The sequence below is a fragment of the Crocuta crocuta genome, unplaced genomic scaffold, assembly GCF_008692635.1.
Source record: "Crocuta crocuta isolate KB4526 unplaced genomic scaffold, BGI_CrCroc_1.0 scaffold101, whole genome shotgun sequence".
NCBI classification, from domain to species: domain Eukaryota; kingdom Metazoa; phylum Chordata; class Mammalia; order Carnivora; family Hyaenidae; genus Crocuta; species Crocuta crocuta.
In genome coordinates this window covers 6,632,514-6,654,895 of record NW_027527956.1, presented here as the reverse complement: position 1 = coordinate 6,654,895, position 22,382 = coordinate 6,632,514, and the positions used below count along the sequence as shown (strand labels likewise).

The window sequence follows — 22,382 nt, the reverse complement described above, 5'->3', positions numbered from 1 at the left end:
AAAAAAAAACCTTTTAAAATAATTTTTAATATAGAAAAACAGGGGAGATGAAATGGTCACCATGACCCTCCCTGAAGCCTCCACTGTGCTTCACTCGGGTTCCTTCAGTGCTTGGCTCTCGTCCTTCTAACTCAGAAAAGCTTCTACTTTCTCACTGTGCCCGCTGATCTCTCCAATCGCTAAACTTGAAGCCCATCTTTAACGAACAATATGCTTCTGACCAAGAAACTGTTTCCTTCGGCTGCACACTGTCCACACCTGGACTCCACACTAGTGGTGAGCGCCTCGCAGCTAACTGTCCCTTTTAATACTTTACAGTGTGTTATGTTTAGTACATAATGGGACTCAGCTCAAAACCAGATTACCATTTAAAAATAAAGGTCTTAAGATAATATTTGTATTTGGGGCGCCTGGGTGGCTCAGTTAGGGGTCCAACTTCAGCTCAGGTCATGATCTCACAGTCAGTGGAGTCGAGCCCCGTGTCGGGCTCTGTGCTGACAGCTCAGAGCCTGGAGCCTGCTTTGGATTCTCTCCGTCTCCCACTCTCTCTCTGCCCCTCCCCCATTTGCGCTCTGTCTCTGTCTCAAAAATAAACATTAAAAAAAATTTAAGATAATATTTATGTTTAATTATAATAGCAAAATATTCAAAATAAAACCTAAAGAAAATCTAAACTCTGAATCTCTCACTATCAAAGAATTATACACAAATGAGATAAATCATGGAATTTTCAGGCTAAATTCAACTATGCTCTAATGAACAAGTCTTTCTTTTTAAAGTTTTTCTATACTGTATTACATGTAAAGCATAAAGCTCTACAAAATAACAAGTAACTTATCTGAACTATGAACCCAGAAATCGTCCTTATTCACAACACAGACCATCTAAAGAGAAAGGAAAGGAGGACTAAAAAGAAAATAATCCCTTGAATTATTCAAAGTAAACATAAAACTCCAAATATGCTCATGCAGGTTATTTTTTTTAAGTACAATGGTTGCAAAGTTTCTTACCATGAACAAATTACTTGGGTTTTTGTTTTTATTTGATGATTTTTTAAAATTATTTTTTTTAAAGTTTATTTATCTGGGAGGGTGGGGCAGGGAGAGAGAGAAGCCCAAGTGGGCTCTTCACTCAGTTCAGAGCCGACACACTGCTTGACCCCTGGACCTGAGCCAAAATCCAGAGTGGGGATGCTTAGCCACCTGAGCCAAGGCGCCCCCATTTATACTGTTTTCATGCAACGAGAAGAGTCCTAATTTGTCAGCGCTGCAAGCACTTGGCAGCCTCAAACAGCAGAATAAGAGAGCAGGAGAGAGGCTGCTACGGGGACGGAAAGCAGCAGGCACACGGCAATAAGCGCGGGTTTCAGGGCGGACGAACTGCAGCCCACCGCCCCCGGGGCCCACGTGCTGCAGCGCGTCAGAGAGACGCCGGCCTATCACAGCCCAGAGCAGCGGTCAAGTTCATGACTCTAAGTCATCAGAAGAGGTTAAGACTCAACCAATACCTTGCTCAGGTCTAGGAGGGTAAAATCCTGCTGGCCTCGGAAGAGATGTCCACACTGTCACACTTAAAGGAATAAGTCACCAGCTGTCCAAAACACCTTTCCCTGGGACTTCCACAGAGCCAATATTTTATAATAAATTTCAAACTGTGAAGTTTTAATAATGATTTATGTCACAAGTTTTATGATAATATACACAGCTTGTTAAATTTTAAATTACTATGCAAAACACCTCCTAAAATAACAAAACAAATTCTACTAAAAACATTCTCTCTCACAAAACTAAATAAATCAAATAGTGACAGCTTTCGCTGGAGCGTGTTCAACCTGGAAATACACGGCTAATTATGCGCCGCTGAGAAAACCCGGGACTCATGAGGACGGTGGTGCCCGCGGTCTCGGGGTGACAGACACCCACACCTCCCTCACCCGCTGTTTTCAGAAACAGGCCCTGCGCTGACCGCCTGCTGCTCCCTGACAAGTGTCAGTCAAAAGAGAGAGCTTTGTGTGAACCCGTCTGTGATCACTTTCTCATCACATGAAGAAAACCAACGCCGGCTCCAACTCAACTCAGGATCAGTTTACCTAAACCCCACGAGAAGCGCATGAACTTGCTCGCCAGTCTACACGTGTACTTGACTCACTCGGGTTCCCCACCCCAAGCGGACGCAACATCTGCCAGCTCTGTGGGCAGAGCGGCACGCATGATATCACCGCCTTCTGGAACCGCATCCAGCGCTCGGGGCAGGACGGAAGGCGGCCTCCGGGGCCCGCGGCCAGTGAATCTCGCTGTTTGGGGAAGCGAGTCTGGAGAAGCGCGTGCTGCCCGCGGCCACGTCACAGCACGTTGGAAGGCTCGAGCGCAGTAACCAGACAGTGGCTCTCGTGGGAGAGGTTTCACAGGCTGCGGATTTCCACCCGTGCATGGGGGCACGTGAAGCAGACACTCAGAAATGCAAGGGGACCTTCTAACCCAGAGCCTTCATTCAGTGAATAAAAATCCATGGAAATGTGATTTTTTCCTTCGTTCCCCTCTGGACGGCGGGAATCCCCGGACGATAAGCCACTCAGATTCTGTCGTCCAGTTTTTCACTTGGGGACAAGGGCAGACCAAGGGGAAGGCGGGAACAGAGCCACCGTGGTCTGTGGGCTGAGAAACGATTTCGTGGCCACGTGTCAATACTGAGAAGACACGCGTCAGAGACGAGCGCGTTCGTCGTCCCCTGCTTTGCCCCCAGAGAGCACCTGCTGGACACACGGGGCGAGGGACAGCCCCTAAGAAAACACTGCCGTGGGAACACCCCCGCCCCAGACAGAAACCCGTGTCCTTTGCGAAAGATGCAGGGACGCGTGCCCCCGTCCAAAGCCATGCTGACCCCATGGGGGGCTCAGGAACGACAGAACGTCGCTACGTTCCGCTGGGGGGGCTGCCGGGGTCAGCGCCGCAGGCACCGAGAAGAGGGAGGGGAGGTCCCGAGCGTCCAGAAGGAGGCTGCACATATGGCGGCCGCAGATGCCCGCCAGGGCGCAGGGGACACGGCAGGGAGGGGGAGAAAGAAGACCCTCCCGCTGAAGGAAAGCCCGGGGCAAAGGATGGCCCCTGAACACAAGTAACTGTTTTGAACACCCAGGTGGGGAGGCTGCATCCCGAAGGCCAAGGAGGGAGGCTGTGAGGGCGCGGGCCCAGCTCGCCGAGCCACGGGGTGAGGAGCAAGCGCAGAGGGGATGGTGAGGGTCCCGCCTGCGGGGTGGCAGTGCCATGGTGGAATGGGGGGACAGGACTGGCCCAGGGGCTGCTGCACCGAGGACTGGCAGAGACCACCGGGGTCAAGCCCTCGGGGCTGTCGGGGGGAAACGCTAACCACAGGGGGAAAAGCAGCCCAAATCTTACGCCTGACATGGCCCTGAAATATCAGACAAACAGGCTGACACGATCAGAACATTCCACAGCCCTATCACCTTCACAAGAATAAAACAGAAGGACACGTTGGTTAAGAAACAAGCAATACGGCAGCCAAAACAGCTCCGCCTGAATGCATATTAAAATTACCAGGTAGAAATGGTGATTTCTTCTTTATAATTTTTTTTTCTTTTTTATCCAGTTTCTCTGGGCTTTCTTGTTCTTTCTCTTGCTCTGCATCGGCCGGGGGGGCCTGCTCGCTTGAGGCGTGAGGGGCGTCCGGGGCGGGCCCCTGCGCGGCGGGCGTCCTGGCGTGGCTGGGGTCGTGAGCGTGCGCTGCAGCTGGAAGTGAAGACAGCCCACTGTTTTCTAAGGCTTGCTGAGACAGAACAGAACTAACAGGTTAGGAGGGCGGAGGCCGAACCCGCCTGCCAACATCAATCTCACGCTGCAACAGGCTCCGCCCACAGCACCCTAGCTCCGCCCGGCGAGAAATAAAACCGCACACACCGCCGACCGTCACTCACGCACTCGGCTCCCAGCTCCTGGAAGCTGCAGTGTCCGTTCTGACAACGGACACCTCGCCTCCACCCAAAACACGGTGTGGGGAAATTAAAAGGAACTAATGAGGTTAATTCATTACTAGACTTTTAGGAATTTTACCTCAGACCACGTTGGGTATCTCTCAACAGGTCTGGGAATCGCTGTTTTCAGCTACAGCGAGTTTACCCGCAAGTTTACATCGGCTGTCGTGCACCCTGCGGTTCTTTATACCAACTCGTCCCAAAGGTACAGAGAGGAGAGAGGTTAGTTTGTACAAGTAACTAAACAGGGTGGGGAGGGCAGCCTGTGTCTGTTGGCGAAGGAAGGATCTGAGGACAAAGCTGGCCTGGGATAGAGGAATCCGCAAAGAGCACTTTGCCCCGACTCCTCCTGCTGTGCTCCCACCAGGGCGTGGGCCACACACTCGGCCGAGGGCACATGGGGTTGGCTCGCGAAGCAGTTACACGAGAGCCTCAGCAAAGAACGAGATCTTTCTTACGCCTCCGTCAACAGGGATAAATCAGGAAAGTTCTAAAAAGCCTACTCGTCTCAAGGAAACCACTCACGGAGAAAATTAACGTGTTAAGCTATTTCTGAATTTACACATTAATCACCTAGGATCCCGCACGGTCCACACGCAATTCAATCAGCAGATTTTGTTACAACAGAACGTTTTCAGTCAGGACGCATCTTTACGGATGATCCTTTTCCTTTGACAAGCCCCTGCCTATTTAGGTTTCGCTCACGACGGCCAGGCGCGGACGAGCACGGACCAGAGCAGGCGCCTCACCTGCAAGATGTCCTGGTTGATGCCCACGGTGATGCTGAGCTGCTGGCCGGGCTGTGGGGGCTGGGGGGGCTCAGCCGGGCCCGGCTCAGACAGCTCCAGGAGCTGCTGGATGACATCCGTCACCGCCTGGGGACTCTGCTGACTCGACGCCGACGTGCCGTGGACTTCGGTCTGCTGGAGAGGTAACGTCTGAAACAGGGTGGCCTGAAACGCAGCGGCACAGTCATTGAAAATAGAAAAAGTACATTAACTTGTACTTCAGCTTAAAAGAAAGAAGAATGGGCCCCTCTTCCTTACGACCATGGACATGTAACAACACCCCCGATGTAATTCTCAAATAAAACATCTCCCTGACTTCTACACTGGGCACAATACTGGCTCTTAAAGGAGCATATTCAGTGAATCGTCCCACTGCACTTCTGAAATTTTTCTAACCGCAGGAGAGACATCAGTTCAAGGTAGGGGTTTGAGCACGGGGTTACGAAATAAAGAAAATGAGAAAGAAACCACTGTGGCCAATATAGTTCAAGACGTTTGTGGGAAACACGTCTGGGGGAAAAAGGGTCGGTAAAGCCACAGCCGAGAATGTCCGACGAGGGACCGACCCGATGGCTCAGAAACGCAAGAACTGAAACACATCAAGAAGAGGGTGGACGAGTCCGAAACACCAACATGTGTGATGCCGTCAAGGTGCACACAGGACCTTACACGTCCACCAGAATCCACAGGGCTCACGACCACAGCGCGGACCCGAGTCACCGCTGACATGGCAGCATGCACTCACCGCAGTGACAGACGCAGCGCAAAAACGCACGGGGTGAGCAACGGGGCAACTGTGGGGGGTGGGTGGGTACACGGGACTTCTCTGTACCTTCTGCTCAATTCTCCTGTAAACCTAAAACTGCTCTAAGAAATCAAGTCTATTAATTAGAAATTAACGATGACGGAAACTACGTAAGGCTGACAATGAGCCCGTCTTCCTCCATAGAACACGTGACAGGCGTTTACCCTGAGGCAACAAACATGGGGGGCTAAGAGAGGTAACAATGGGGCACCCTGGGAGGATCAGGGCACCTTCTGTGGCGCTTAGTCCCCCAACTAAACAAAGTCTGCGTCCTGCCCTGGGGACCCCAACTGCAACCACGTGCAAGGTGGCTCCGGGCACCAAGCAGCCCCACCTGCACCGGCCCGCTGCCACCTCCCTGAGCAACACGAGTGCCCCCCCGGCCAGCAGGAGCCAAGGCCACCCAGATGAGGGCACCGTGGGCAGTGGCCCAGGGCTGACAACTCAAGGAGCAGAAGAGAACTTTTAAAAGGAAAATGCCAAAACCAAACCAAACCAGAAACGAAAGGAGCAATGAGATGGCAAAGAAGCGCTCTCAGAATTTAAAAATCTTAGCAGCCAGGGCACCTGGGTGGCTCAGTCAGCTAAGCGTCCGACTTCGCTTCAGGTCATGATCTCACAGTTCATGGGTTCGAGCCCCGTGTTGGGTGCGGCGCTGCCAGCTCAGAGCCTGAAGCCTGCTTCTGATTCTTCTCCCTTTCTCCCCTGCTTTCTCATGCTCTTTCTTTCCAAAATAAATAAACTTTTAAAAAAAATTTGGGGGGGGGGGCACCTGAGTGGCTCAGTCGGTTAAGCGTCATGATCAGCTTAGGTCATGATCTCACGGTTCGTGGGTCAAAGCCCCGTATCGGGCTCTGTGCTGACAGCTCAGAGCCTGGAGCCTGTTTCAGATTCTGTGTCTCCCCTTCTCTCTGACCCTCCTCTGCTCACACTGTTTCTCTCTCAGAAATAAATAAAACATTAAAAAAAATTTTAATTGTATTTTAATCTTAGCAGCTTAAAAAAAAACTCAATGAAAGAGTCAAAAGATAAAGTTGAAGAAAACCCTCAGAAGTGTAGCAAAAAGGCCCAGAGGCAGAGACTGAGAGGCAGAGTAAGACACACAGAGAGCAGGGCCGGGGCCGGGTAGTGGTCCCCACACGGGGCCCCAGACTGAGGACGCGCTCTCACACTCAAACTCCGCAAACAGCTTGGGCACATTCCAGGTTAGGATGATTTGGATTATTCCAGGTTATTCACCACATCTACGTATTTGATTTGCAACTGCCAAAGAAAATGTAGAAAACTCTAACATTTCGTTGATTTACACACTGAAAATCGTATTTAAAAAACAGTCCAAAATAGACCTTTTAAGACCTCACTCCTGGAGTCTAATGGTCCTTCAGACTCCCCCTGCTCGGGGGTGAGGGGCCACACCACACCATGGATGCTGCGGAAAAGAGAAGAAAACACAAAGTGGACGCGTGGCCCTCACGCTCAGGAGCTAATCACGGACTAGCGTCCACACTGAGGAGGCAGGGGCGCACAAGCACACGCTAACGCTTCCGACACAGCGGGTCTGCTGCGGTAGAGGCAGAGTCGGCACCGGGCTGAGGCCGAGCTGAAGGCTCCTCCCGAAAGCTTGTGTGTCGGACAACTTGCAACACGCATACTGGCAGATACAACTTAGTTTCCCTGAAGTCCACCGTCTCAGGAAAAATTACCACTGTACCATCGGGAGTGGAGAAATCTTATTTTAAAAGGATGATTGACTCTTAAATTATAACACAGGGATAAAGATCATTCGATAATATCATCAACAGCACTGTAGGAATTAGAAATTCATAAATGAATGATTACATTTTGTCCTTTTTTCACTGGTTCAGATGACAGTCCATAAATCAGGTCATCTGATATCATTCTGAAGTTTAAAAAGATTTTCTTTCACTAATTAAAAGAATAAGAAAGCGGCCCTTACCTCCTTACAGAAACTTTCATAGCATTTTATGGCACTAAATAATATTCCTTTTTTTTTTCTTAATTTTTTTTATGAGTCGGGGCGGGGGGAAGAAAGGGAGACCCAGAATTCGAAGCAGCTCCAGGCTCGGAGCTGTCAGTACAGAGCCCGACATGGGCCTTGAACCCACAAGGGTGAGATCATGATGTGAACTGGACACTTAACCAACTGAGCCCCCCAGGCACCCTGGCTCTAAATAATACTCTAAGTAATATTCAATCTTAAAGGTCACAAATAAGATGACATATTTCCATAACAGGTTATTCTCCGATCACCCAGCTTACTAGACTCACCGTTAACACGTGCGCCGCCTCTGCAGAACTCGCTGGATTCTGTGGTCCCCCCATGTGCATCTTGCTGATGTGCGTGTTCAAGCTACCTAAACTTTTAAATACACAACTACATTCTGTACAATTATAGGTAGGGCCATTCTTGACCTTAAGGAATGAAAAAGAAAAAACAGATTGTTTACAATGAACACTTAGATAAAAATATTTAATTTACAGCCAATCTAATTTACCGTTCCATCAAGAATGACAGAAATGTCCTAACCATTTAACATTACTTTCTCATTCAAATTAGACAGCTCTAAAATCAATGACCCAGTTCTTTAATCAACATTGCCAATCTGAGATTAATTGAAATTTCACAGTCTTTTTGATACATCAGGACACACTCGGAAGTTAAAAAGTGTTCAGTTATACAATTTGGCAAAAATAAAATTTCTCACATATGCTCTCAATTCTTAAATGGCTAAGCACAAGGTTCAGTTAGAAAGACTCCACAGTTAGACATGAACATCACTCTAACTGAGCCTTTGGGGAGCTCGCACACACACATGGGCACAGATGGCCACCCAGTGTGACAGTTTTCATCACCAGTTCCTACACTCCACCAGCAACTGCTTTCCACAGTGGTGACGAAGCCAGAAGTGGATGCCAGGGAGGGGTGACGTGTACGGCTTTTCCACGCTCAGGAGTGCTGGTGAGCACCTCAGAGGACGGCTCGGGGTCCCAGAGAGGTCTCTCTGGGCGCTGCGCAAGTGCACGGTCAGTCTGAGGCCTCATCTGCACAGAGAGGCAGCTCTGCGAGAACGACGCCTACAGGCCGCGTTGATTCTTCTGAGCCCTACGGGAACCTCGCTTCCTGCTGTCACTGCCTCACTAGTATTTCTGTGCTCTTCAGGTTTCTGGGGCTTGGATCATAAACCTTGGTTTTTAAAAGTAACTCGCTGCATATAGAAGTCTGAATCTGTTTATCAACTATGTGAAGGAAGTAGGATTTATTTTAGTGATACTTAAGGCTTCGTTCTAAGGAAAATAAAAAGATACACGTTTGCTTTTAATATGAGTTTTCATTCTGCAAAAGTTACACAAAATAAACAGACCATTGATAAAAGTATGTGCGTCGCTTAAACATTTATCGTCTACAATTAGACTATAAAAACACCAAATCATGATAGTAACAGCAAAGGTTAACCTGCCAAAGAGATCTAATTCCAGAAGCTTTACAAGTCAGTAAGACCTACAGACAATAAAAAAATCATGAGCATCAGTTTCACTGAAAGAGTTAACACGGAGGGAAATACAAAGACCAGAGGTCTGTCTGACAGAAAGCGTGAATGAGGCCATGTGTCAGTTAAGCAATAAAAATAATAGGAAAAATGCTTTTTTCCTCAATTTATTTCTTGTCTTTCAAGTTCTTACACTTGCAAGTGCCCATGTTTCAAGTTTGCTAAAGGGATGAAATATGTGAACGATCAGATTGATGGATCATAACTAACAACAGTATGATGATGCTATTCAAACACGTCTCCATCAAAGCTCTAACAGTGTAAGACCACAGATAATATTTTCTATGTTTTCCATATAAGCCTAAAAAGTTTCCACATCCAGACATACAGAATTGTTCGCGTGTTTAGAACAAAGTGCACTCTGCCCAAACCCTTGGTCTGTTGAGCAGTAGCAAGGAGGCCGCGGGCTCACCCATGAGCTGACGGGCCACACACTGCAGCCCCAGGAACATGACGCCCACCCCTGTGCGACGCTTACCTCCGAGTGAACTCTCTGCACGTGTGACTGCAGATTCCCCTTCTGAGAAAAGGCGGCAGGACAGAAGGCACAGGCATGGGGTTTTTCACCTGTGTGCTTGATCATGTGCGTCTGCAATGCCCCCTTCTGGTTGAAAGCCTTCCCGCATTCACTACATTTAAATGGCCTTTCACCTAGAGAGAAAGGATCAAACTATAATTCCATATTGTGGGAGCATCGGATGAATTAAGAGAGAAATACGTTACCCCCAAACTCAAGACCCAAAGCCTATCTGTCCAGACAGAACGTCTCCCCGTAACTGTAAACTCCTATAACTACCTACCCACCCAACATTAAGACCAAGGTCACACGACCAAGTCTAAAAAGCCAAGATGACCTTCTAGGCCTAGCTAAGCTTGAAGGTGCACGTTCTCTCCTCTAAGCCACATCATAAATCACCCAAAAGTGAATGTATTTCATACCTGTGTGTATCCTAATATGCCGAGTTAACTGACTTGGCTTTTGAAACGTCTTTCCACAGTGTGGGCATGAGTACGTGAATCCACTCCTGTCGATGTTCCGATTGTAAGACCTTGTACTTGACACCCTGGTATAACACAGGGGGAAACACTCCTGAAGTCGTCTCCTTTGTGTTACAATTTCAAAATTAAAATGCCACCGGGAAGTGTGGCTGAGTGGTGGCTGGAACACACTTCAGTGAGAAATCACATGTGAGTGTGTGTCTGCGCGTGTGCAAACACACAAACACACACACACACACGTAGCTGTTTTATGTGCTTGTTACGATAAAAAAATTCATTATTTGCTATGTAATGAAAAGATAAAGTTCCTTTTGTTTTTGTTTTCGGGGTCGGGGGGAGGCAGGGGTCAGAACGTCCCTTGCAGACAAAGCTTTGACGTGATGATCAAAGGTAAAGACCCGTGTCTACACTGGTGGTCTCCCTTCATCCTCCAATCTCCGCGCAGGGGTGGCTCGGTCGGTCATGATCTAGGGCAGACATCCTTCATGGAAGGGCTCCTCCTCACCCTTGGGATAAAATCCTGAGCCCCAGGACGGCCTCAGCCCCAGCAAACTCGCCTCCAGGCACCAGCCTCCTTCCTGCTGTCTAATGCAGAAACCTCACCGCTGCTGAGCTGTGGTAACTGCTCTCCCCTTGGCTGCAACTCCCTGCCATGGACCCAAAGGGCCCTCCTCACCACTAATGACGCTCCTCACAATGGCCTGTCACCACCCCGCCGGCCCTTCCCCATTCACTCACTCCACTGCCTGCCCTCCAATGACCATTCCTCACGAGCATGAGGACAAGGCTGTCTGTCTGGCCTGCTCCTCGGCCCCAGCAGACTCAGTAGCCCGTGTGGCCAAGTGTAAGCCACCACCTAGACACCCTTAATCACCTCTCCAAAACCTTCCCAGACACATCAAAACTGCCTGCGCTGAAACCTCATCAGAATAAAAGTCTAGTGTGACGGGGCCCACGCGGCTGAAACGGTGAAGTCGTCGCTGGGCTCTGCGTCATCCGCCATCGACAGGCAGAACGGAGGGAGAGGGCCGGGGAGGAGAGCGCGGGCCCCGCGTCGGAACCACAGTGCCTGAGAGGACAGGCAAGCCCAGCCACGGCCGCGGTGCACGCACTTCACCAGCCACTGTGGAAACTCTGATTGTGGCTGTGGTTGTTGGTTAAGAGTCTGCATATTCCCCAAGCTTAGGGCTGGATGGCGACGAGCCAGAGTGACAACAGTAGGCACCAAGACAACGGGCGCTGGCTCTCAGGGTCCGGTGGAGAACTCGGCTCCACGCACCTGCAGTGAGCACCGACCTCAGCCACCTGGCCACAGGCGAGGAGAGCCCTGCCCTTCAACGCATTGAGAAAATGAAATCGCAATAAAAACACACAATCAGGAATAGATCGAATATGAAACTTTGAAAGACATGTTCTGTTTTGCTAGAAATTAATGCACGCATGTATTTAAATAGTCATAGTTGCTAATATCATGAGCTCTGAGAGCAGACGATGCGGGTTTAATTCCTAGACACATGAAACGTCGGAGCTGTAAAAACACAGGAAAGGAACCCGGTCCTGGAGTCTAGGGTTTCTCATCTACCAAGTGCCCCGGTCTTATAGGGCTGCTCATAATGATTAAGCTAGGCTTTGCTCACATATTTTTACATACACACTAAGCGCAGTGTGCAGAACACAGAAGTTCTAAACAGAATAAACGGATTCATAAAAAACGGTGCTGTGAACCTTGTTAGTCACCTGTGAAAACGTACTGCCAGCATCTTGCTCTACAACTTTTAACACTCCATGCTAGCGAAACCTCTCTACCCACATAGCCTGATGCCTATTTTAAATTTCTGTGCTCATGTTTCTTACTGTAGACCCGCTCACACGTTTTCAAAGACCCGCTGACACCACACCAGATTAGTGGCTCTGTTGTCATTTCTACAGTAGACAGTATTTTTTTTTTATTTTTTTAATGTTTTATTTATTTCTAGGAGAGAGACAGAGAGAGAGACAGCGTGAGCAGGGGAGGGTCAGAGAGAGAGGGAGTCACAGACTGAAACAGGCTCCAGGCTCTGAGCTGGCAGTCAGCACAGAGCCCAACGCGGGGCTCGAACCCACGAACCGCGAGATCATGACCTAAGCGAAAGTCGGACGCCTAACCGACTAAGCCACCCAGGCGCCCCGACAGTATTTTTAACCAATCATCATAAAGTACACCCATTTTTAATATATTGTAGATTTCTTTTTTTTACTCAGCCCATGTAAAGGCTCATCCCTAACTTTTTTCAAAGGGGAGATAAAAAAGTGGGTTTTTAAGTAATTTTTTAAATGTTTATTATATTTGAGAGAGACAGAGACAGCGTGAGCAGGGGAGGGTCAGAGAGAGAGGGAGACACAGAATATGAAGCAGGCTCCAGGTTCTGAGCTGTCAGTGCAGCCCGACGTGGGGCTCGAACCCACGAACCGTAAGATCATGACCTGAGCCAAAGAGTCGGACGCTGAACCGACTGAGCCCCCCGGGCACCCTGACTCGTACCTGATTTTATAATGAGCCTTCATGTGCTCCTTCAGCTGGGAGGACGTCTCGAACTCCTTCCTGCAGGCCTTGCAGGTAAGCGCCCGGCCGCTGGCCAGCTCCTGGCGGTGCCCCTCCATGTGGATGGCCAGCTGGCTCTGCAGGGTGAACTCATCCCCACACTCCGAGCAAATGAGGTTCTGCAAGAGCAAAGACCGCCCGTGAGCAGAGCAAGCATCTCAAAGCGATTACTGGTAAAAGAACTGGTACAGTGATCAGTCAACACACAGATCACACTCTGCTCTGGAACAAGCACTACTTCACCTCAAAAACTACCTCATTCTGTCCGAATATGAATATATAAAAATAATCTTTATTGGAAGTGAAAGACAGATAGACAGGGAAAGGGATGAGAGAGCGCTGCCTTTTTTGTGCAAAGTGAATGGCTTCGAATCAGCTGTTGGGTTACTGGCATTTTGTCCATCTGTCCCGTGAAAACATCAGAGAGACAGAGCGACTCCAGCCATCCTCTTCTTCCTTACTTTTTTACCAAATGATCAGATTAGTGTATTTTAGGAGAGATCTACATTTGTCAGTCGTCCAAGTGAGCATGTACGCACGGTTTGCTCACTTGCTAAAAGCGAGGGCAAGAACCGCAGGCCAAAGCAAGAGGCCACATGACGGAGAGCGTCATCAGGGGCTCTGCTGCACACCCGCAGCGCCCAAGCAGCCAGGATGCACCTCCTGCCCTCCCCACCCCCTGGCGACACTTGGGGAAGCCTGGCAAGGAGCCTGACACCTCGAGCCCTGGAGGACAGCCGAGAGACGCTTCACTGTCCTGCATTCTCCACAGTCAGGGCGAACGGCGACCTTTGAGAATACAAGGGATGGCTGCTTTCTCACTTAAAACAGACCCTTCTGGGTGGTTCCTGTCAACAAGTGGCAAGCAGAAATCATCAAGGGAAATGCACAGCATTCTAACCAGCCTCCATCTTGCAAGATACAAGTTTCAAAGTCAGAGTATAAAATATGATAACCACTAACTGTCTTGAGGCCGCTCCCCCTATAGCACCTGCCCTTCCACCTCCCCAGCCCTGGGGCCACCAAATGACCTTTCCCTACTGCCCCCCCCCCCGCCCCCCTCAGCCTCACACTCACACCCTCCAGGCTCCAGCATCTAAGGCCACTCTCCGCCCCTGGTTTCTCAGGTGCCTCTCGGATTTCTATCCCACGGCTGAGCCTTTCAACTGAGTTCTCCATTTCAGTCACTGCACTTTCCACTCTAAGTGCCCTTTGGCTCTTCTATCTTCTATTTCTTATATGTTTTCATTTACTTCAAAACAATTCATCCAGCAGTTTTATGATGGCTGCTTTAAAATTCTTTCCAAATAATTCCAACAGCCAGGTCATTGCAGTGTTGGGATTTGCTGTCTTTCCTCGTTAGAGTTGAAACGATTGTGGTTCTTGGTCAGCTGAGTGATTTTCACCCGTATCCTCAGCACTTTGGGCATCATGCTGTGAGACTCTCCATCTCTGCCTATCTTTTAGCGAGCAGTCACCCTGCTTAGACGCAGCACCAGATCAGGTCAGGGGTAGAGGCTCACCTCGCAGGGCTCCACTGACCCCATGGCTGGAAGGCCCAGTGCAGAATGTCCTTCCCGTACCTCCTGTTAAATGTCACTGTGGCCAGGTGCCAGGAGGCTCAGCTCCCCATTCAGCCACTAAACTACGTGGGCAGACACGCTGCCTGCATCTGCCTGGCAGAGCACAGAAGGTCGGCTTCCATCCTGACTCTGCGAGCCCCGGTAGGTCGGGGAGCCTGGGTGCCGCCGCCTCCTACCAGGGAGGGATGCACGATTAGCTCCTCTATAATCCCCGGCGCTCACAGGATCGGAAGGCCATCTGTTCCTGAGGAACAGGCACTGGACTGGGGGGGAGGTGGTGCTCACTCACAGCCTTCCTGGGCAGGTTTTCAGTTGGTATTTGGCTGCAGCAGGGTGGGCATCGCCAAAAAGATTTTCTATGGTTCAACCACTCTGTTACCAGTTTTGGCAAAGGGAATCCAGCTTTTACCTTTGCCTGTTGGCAGAAGTCTCCAGGCTCCTCAACCACCTGCCCCGGCGCGGGGAGGAAAGAAGGAAGCCAGGAGCTCCTACCACACTGCTCCTCCAGCTGCCTGCCCTCTGCCCACCCCCCAATCTTCCACACCCACCGGCCATGCTATGTGCAGGCAGCTCAGCAGTGAGGGGGGCCCGGGGAGAAGGGCTTCTCCTGTTAGCTGGGTCCCTACAGCTATTTCTGCACACGCCTGAGGGTCAGCACTTCTGCCCGTAGTTACTGTTGACACGCCACACTCTTACCAAGTCTCTGAGAGAAATAAACATACCAAACAGGAAAAGGTAGCCAAAAGTGGCTTCCTTTCACAGGTGTGAGAAAGACTGAGGACTGTGGTCCAGTCCCGAGGCGTCTCTCACACGGTAACAGACCTCAGCTGAGCACTTGGCCGTGCGACCCCTACCTCACCTCCCGGGCCCGCTCGCCCTCCAGCAGCCTGGGTGAGGACCAGGCTCCCAGCAGACGTGGTCGTGACCACACAACGCGACCAAGTCACCTCAACAAGAAAGGAGGGCAGGTGGGTCCTGACGGCCGAGAGGGCAGCGCTGCCCTACCACCCGGAGCTGCGTGATGCCAGACAGGTGAGCGAGGAAAACCGAGCCTGGAGCCCAGCACGAGCATCAAGGGAAGAGCGCCCTACGCCTCACACGAGGCCAACACGTGTTTCCTGTCTGGAATAAGCACGGCAAAGCCTTCCTTCTCGCGCCCTTGGAAGCCCCCAGTCATGAATTCCTGCCCGTCGAGGGGTCACGAAGTCAGGTCACCGAGTCTCTGCTCGCAACTTCCGGAAGGCTTCTCCTGGCACACCCCGGGCACCCACGCACCTCCCAGCGGTACCGGCCCCTCCTCTCCTACCATCCTCACCGACCCAAGAGCGTGGCCGCAATACTCAAAGGGAGGAAACCGATCACAGGGGGCGGCAGCGACGGAAATGTCAAGTCCATTCATCTCAGGAAGACAGTCGCTCAGAAGACTTTTTAGAGAAAAAACAAAGAATCAGAGAGTACGGAATGTTGACCTCACAACTGTGAGAGTAAAAGGCAAAGACGCCGAGGGTCAGATGGAACCAGCTGCTGCCGAGTGGCTTAACACCAGCAATAAGTGGCACCAGGAAGCTGAACTACAGATCGTGACCAGAGGGAAGGACGGGGAGCTCCGTGTGGAGGAGCCACCGGGGAAGGAATACGGGCACAGCGTGTGCAAGAGAAAATATGACCAAGGGAAGGCTCTGAACGTTATGCACAAGGAGCTAAGAACTCCTGCCGGCAACAGGTGACCGTTAGGGTCCAGGCCGACTGTAAAAGGCCGCACAGAAGGAGCACTGTGATGGAGCACGGGGCGGGCGGCCATCAGGGAGACGCGGGCAGCCGTGAGGGGCCAGCGCGGGTGCGCTGGGGAAGGTGCCCGGCCCGCTTCACCCCCAGCCCGGGTGATCCTGCAGAAGGAGCCCCACCCCCCCAGCTCAGACACTCTCTACCCCGTAACAGAGGCCCCAGCAGCGCTAACCCAGCTGCACACAGCCATCCGCTCCCCCACTCCCACGCATCACACGCAGCGCCCCTGCACGCTTCTCTGATCAGGCGCGCCTCCCGTCTCCAGGAGCAGCCCAGTGCCGACTTCCAAGGGCACACGAGGTTTCGTGGGTCCAGTACAGAGTGAGAGCAGGCGGCTGCGGAGCTATCTCAGGGACAGTCACAGGGCAGAGGGCAGGAGGGAGCGTGCCAACGGCAGAGCACAGACACGGGGACGCGAGCTGGGGGCTGGCGCGGGGCCCCCACGGAAGGACCGTGCCCGGAAGGATCGGTGTGAACTCCATGTGGTGACATGGGGGTGTGTGACAAGCTGCGCACAGACCTGCCCCCCAACACGCGGTGGGGCTCTGGAAGAGTTTGGGGTGTGGGAAGCAGCTGGAAGCAAGTCACAGGACCCGGACTCTGCGAGCGAATGCGCTGCTCCCTGCAGCCCTGTCTGCATCTACACAAGCCTGAGGACCGCCCAGACGTGTGACAGGGTGGCCTGCTGGTTCGACGCGTGCGGATACAGGTGACACCGTGTGGCGGGTGAGGAGAATGAGATGGCCGAGGACGAACGGGAGTGGAGCGACACCGAGGCCGCAGAACGGACGGCGCGTCCTGACCGGCTGCGGAGACCTGCTCGCGCCTGGAGTGCCAGGCAGGGAAGGGACAGACGCATGTCCAGGATGCCTGGACACCATGCTCTCACCCTCCCTAGGCAGGGTCTTACCAGTGCGTGCACAAGTTGGCCCAGAGTATTTCAATACACTGTTCAACACAAACATTTTCTGCTTTTCAAAAAACAAAAACAAAACACAACGAGTGAGACAAGGCACGAGCACAGGGGAACAGCTGAAGCGGCACGGGCTCCCTATAACAGCGTGTGGCATTCTAGAAAGGCCTAAAGAAGTATTATTAATTCAGCAAATCCAACTGGAGAAATCTATCCTAATGGAATAATTAAAGATGTACAGAAAGATGTATCATTTATAATCTTAAAAAAGTATAGGGGCACCCAGGGCGCTCAGTCATTAAGCAACCAATTTGGTTCAGGTCGTGATCTCGCAGTTCGTGACTCCGGGTCCCACGACGGGCTCTGTGCTGACTCAGGGCCTGGAGCTGCTTCAGATTCTGTGTCTCCCTCTCTCTCTCTGCCCCTCCCCAGCTCACACTCTGTCTCTCTCTGTCTCTCAAAAAATGAATAAACATTAAAACAAATTTTTAAAACTATTCTCATATACATAAACTATTATGGAAAACACACATAGAAAAAAAAAGTCTGAAAGATTATACATGCATTCTCTCTAAATGTTGTGATTACTGGTCCTTTAAATAATGTTACTCTTGTTAATCTTTAGCTTCTCACTTTTTCCCAAAGTAAACACATACTGCCTATACAGTAAGTTTTAAAAAGATAAAAATAGGGGCGCCTGGGTGGCTTAGTCGGTTAAGCATCCAACTTTCGCTTAGGTCATGATCTCGCGGTTCGTGCGTTCGAGCCCCGCGTCAGGCTCTGTGCTGACTGCCAGCTCAGAGCCTGGAGCCTGTTTCAGTCTGTAACTCCCTCTCTCTCTGACCCTCCCCTGCTCACGCTGTCTCTCTCCCTCTCTCCTAGAAATAAATAAAACATAAAAAAAAGATAAAAATAAATTATTTTGTATTAAAAAGCAAAGACATGTAAAAAGAAGAGACAAACCTCTATAGCAAGTATGAGCTCCATTTTTAGGATGCAAATCTCCCATAGTGACTTAAACACTGTATTTGTTTTTCTGTCTCAGGAGGAAAATACACCAAACAGTTACCTGGCACCATCCCTGGCAAGTAGAATTAAAACTTTTACTTTCTCCTTTTTACTTTTCGCATTTTCCTAATTTTACACAATAATAATCAGGGATATGGGGGAGGGGGGTTAATACTTTCAAAGCAACAACCGTTTACACACTGCCAACACTAGCCCCGCTCCCCGCCCCCGCGACTGAGGGCCCGGGTGTCCCTCATGAGCACTGCAGCCCTATCAGCCCGAAAGTGCTCCCAGCACCACACCCGTGGGCCTCGAAGGACTGCTGACCTTGGAGTATAAGCTGCTTCGGGTCAGCATGAACTTCTCTTCCCCCAAATTCCCACACCTCAGGGGACCTGCACACCAAGTGAGGAAAGCCTACCATCTTTAGAGAGAGAACANTAAAAAAAAAAAAAAAAAAAAAAAAAAAAAAAAGGGGGGGGTGGGGGGCAGGGAAACATACCAAACATTGAAGTGTCTCTGCCCTAAGGTACTGACACGGCCGGAAAAGAAAACGCTTTGTCCATCGCCCAGAGACTCAGCCAAGGCACATTTAGTGATTATTACCTCCTTGAAATGTATACGAAAGGCTTTTAAAAACTGGTTTATACCTAAATCCCCCTAAGGATTAGATGCATTTTAAAAATCCATGAACAAAGTATAGGCCAAAATAATTACCTCTTCCTTTTCATGCAGCATAATATGCGCTTTGAGACTAGCCACTCTGGAGAACTTCTTGTTACACACAGGACAGGTAGGGTCGTCCCCATTGTGGGTGCATTTATGAAGTGTCAGGTTGAATTCAACATTAAATGTTTGGGGACACTGGTCACATCGATGTGGCTATTTGGAGAGAAAAGTCAAGAAGCCACTGAAATACAATCTTTCCATAATAAATGTCATTCAAATATCAACAAGTACCACAATCTACAATCTTTCTAAGGAATTTCTGAAGGCTCGTCCGGACCTGAAGTCAATAAATCCAAAATGGACACAGCTAAGCTCCTTGCAGAATTTCTCAAAAGATGTTAAGGATGACAACACATCTATGTAGAAAATATCTTGAATAAGGAATGCCGCATACAAATGTATCAAGATATAGTCTCTATGAAAATAAATGTGGGGCGCCTGGGTGGCTCAGTTGGTTGAGCGTCTGACCTCAGCACAGTTCGTGGGTTTGAGCACCGTGCTGGGCTCTGTGCTGACAGCTCAGAGCCTAGAGCCTGCTTCAGATTCTGTGTCTCCCTCTCTCTCTCCCCCTCCACCACTTGGGCGTTCATGCTCGCTCGTGTGCTCCCTCTCTCTCTCGAAAAATAAATAAACATTAAAAAAAAAAAAAAGAAAAGAAACGTGAAAAATTTCAACTCACTGGGCTGGATTTTTCCCTTCTTTTCTGGTCAACTCTACTGCTCTGAACAGAGTCACTTCAGGTAAAAGCAGTAAGGAATCACAAACATTTTTACTAGATTTTCAGAGAGTTGCTTACCACAGTCTAAAACTTCCCCCAAATGGAGAGGATTCTACCACTCACTTGTAGAAAGATAAAGGAATCACTGGTATCTCTGAAAGAGCAAGACCCTGAAGAGTCAGTCTTTTCAGCTTCAGAGGGTACTTCCAGTCAGTACCAGTACTAGTGTCATTATGTATTCTCATATATTCTATAGAACCTTCAGGCTGACAACAAACCCACAGTGAGTCATCTCCCGCTCTCCAGAGACTTCCCTGGTAACCTCAAAGGGCTCACTCGATGACACCTCCTGACCCAGAGAAAGTTCAACAATCACTTTTTAACTGCCACTTCCTATCTATCAGGCGGATCATTCTGTTAAGACACTAACACTCTTAACCTAGCCCACAAGGGGCCCTGCAGAGAAGGATTCAAACTATCTAAGATAGTGTTAGTCCCTGCTGAAATTCAATCTGAAGTGTCTGGAATATCTTGTAAGATGCAAGACCGCTTAAGGATAACGCTGCCTGCCGGAGAAAGTCCCCTCGACATACACCAATGCTGCGTTCAGGCGTATAGACACCGAACTGCTCAAAGTCATGTTCTGAGATTATTTCTTTGTCCGCTGACAGAGAACTTCAACACTCAGAGTCACTAGACAAACACAACCCCCCCCCCACTTTGTCTCATTAACCGACATAATGGCTAGGAAATGACCACAACCTAATACAAAATGTCAGAGACCTACTGGCCTAAGAGAAAACGCTCTACACCCGAGGCATCTCAAGTACAAGGGAAAGTGTTATTTGATGTGGTCTTCACAACACCTCCAGTTTCAACGCTCACATTTCTGACACCCCTCTTGAGAATACATACCTTGTCATTTCGCTCGTGATCCCTCATGTGGCGTTGAAACTGGGACTCTTTTGGAAAAGAGAGCAGACAGATCTCACACTTATGGAAGTTTGGGACTTGATACGCATAATTAGTGTTCTCCGCATTCAATGTTAAAACTCCATCTATAAAATTGCATAAGTATAGACAGTAAATACCAGTTGTTATTCTCATCGCATAAATAAAACTAAATTATTTGGTTATTATTTAGAAGTCAAATGATGTCAGAGATTTACAAGAGAATTTAGAAGAAATTAACGGTATCTTACATTTTTTAAGTGGATGTGTTCTTAAGTTAGAAATGAGAAAGGCCAGGCCTGAGGCACAGCACAAAAGAACACTACGTCCCGGTGGGTAGGGTTTTTAGAAACTTGAAGCTGAACTGCTGAGCTTGATACCCACACAAAAACACACCAAAGCCACGTGTCTTAGCCTCATCTTCGTGTTCAACGTGGTTTCAGAGTCACCCGAAATCGCAGAGGCGTTTCACCTCTAAGTCACTCTGAGAATTCACCAATAATCCCCTCTGTTCATCTTCTATCAGGCAGCAAACAAAACTCGGGTGGAGACAGAAAAGCTAATCCACTCATCCAATCCCCCTCTAAAAACTGCTGCAGACCAACATTAAGTCCAAGGGAGAAAAGCCGTTCTCCCCGACGGTTGAGGGTCGAGCGAGAGCATGAGCCCTAGGCCTCGAGATAGGCTTCCAGACATCACACAGGTCAACAGCTACAAGCATAAAAGTATTTTCTAATAAAGACAGGTAATAATGAGAAAAATCTGTCAAGAATGTCAGAAAACAAAGATGTCCGAAACTGCTACAATTCTTTAGATAAGCTCCAAGTCTTATAATCTAGACACAAATACATGATACATATTAATGATACAAGAACTAGAAATAACGTCACATACAGTTCCTTGTACCAAATTTGACTCAAAACTCTTAAAATTTAGAAATCTGGAAGTAAAGTAGGGTTGATTTTGCGATTTTAGTCTTAAAGTAAGGTCCAGAAAGTCTTCTATTTCTCAAACATCCCTGTGGTAAACACGGGTGTTCCACATTTTCAGTAGACCTTTAAATCCCTCCCTCGAGAAAACAGGCTGCAGTTCCAGAGTTTGGCCAAAAGACCTCCTCCCTAAGGTGCAAGGTGCATGGAGAGAGAAGTGTAGTCACGGGTGGGGGGTGGGGTAGAGGCAATGGAGGCCATGGAGGCGGTGGGGTGGACCCAGTGCAGAAAGCAGGTGGCACCTTCAAGAATTTTTCCAGAAGACCCTCAGGTAGAGCAGATTCATTTCAAGAAACACTAACATAATTCGACAGACCACGACTTCATCCAGAAACAAACGGTCTACCGCAGAAAAGACGCACGTAGCTTCTATTCTGTTTACCCTTAACTATATCCACATTCTGTTCAAAGACATGAATTCAAAGTTTCTACATTAAATTAATAACAAAATGTTTTAGGACTCCCCAGGGCCCCCCAAAAATGGTTGTTGGGACCACATCAATTGATGTATTATTCCCTTTGGAAAAGTGTGTACTATGGAGAGAAACAGCTTGGAGGCTGGGATGTTCAAGTCAAATACTCTGTTGAAAATTGTGTTTTAAGAACTCAGTATGGGGCACCTGGGTGGCTCAGTCAGTTAAGCGTCCAACTTCGGCTCAGGTCATGATCTCACGGTTCGTGGGTTCGAGCCCTGCATTGGGCTCTGTGCTGACAGCTCAGAGCCTGGATCCTGTTTCAGATTCTGTATCTCCCTCTCTGACTCTCTCTCTGTCTCTCAGAAATAAATAAAACATTAAAAAAATTGTTTTTAAAGAAAAGAAGAACTCAGTAGTGACTGTTGCCACCGAACAGGTGAATACAGTTGTGAGAGAGCTCCTCAATAAACGCAAAATTAAAAGGCTATTTCAGGACATAGAAAGAAACAACGTTCATGGTGTCTAAGCTGAAACTATGTAATGTTAGCCCAAACTGAGAA

The 22,382-nt window shown here is 49.2% G+C and overlaps 1 protein-coding gene across 1 annotated transcript in view; it reads right to left on the bottom strand.

Annotated features, from left to right (window-relative positions):
• ZNF236 (zinc finger protein 236) overlaps window positions 1-20,495 on the bottom strand; it is a 95,940-nt gene extending 75,445 nt beyond the window's left edge. Inside the window, exons 1-8 of the mRNA XM_077752733.1 lie at window positions 20,382-20,495; window positions 18,737-18,901; window positions 12,671-12,849; window positions 10,090-10,214; window positions 9,629-9,801; window positions 7,871-8,014; window positions 4,738-4,941; window positions 3,555-3,783 (exon numbers count right to left, since the gene is read on the bottom strand). Of these exons, the coding sequence (XP_077608859.1) occupies window positions 3,555-3,783; window positions 4,738-4,941; window positions 7,871-8,014; window positions 9,629-9,801; window positions 10,090-10,214; window positions 12,671-12,849; window positions 18,737-18,901; window positions 20,382-20,408 (1,246 nt within the window). The 5' untranslated portion in view covers window positions 20,409-20,495. The remainder of the gene's footprint in view (window positions 1-3,554; window positions 3,784-4,737; window positions 4,942-7,870; window positions 8,015-9,628; window positions 9,802-10,089; window positions 10,215-12,670; window positions 12,850-18,736; window positions 18,902-20,381) is intronic.
• Window positions 20,496-22,382: the final 1,887 nt, after the last annotated feature.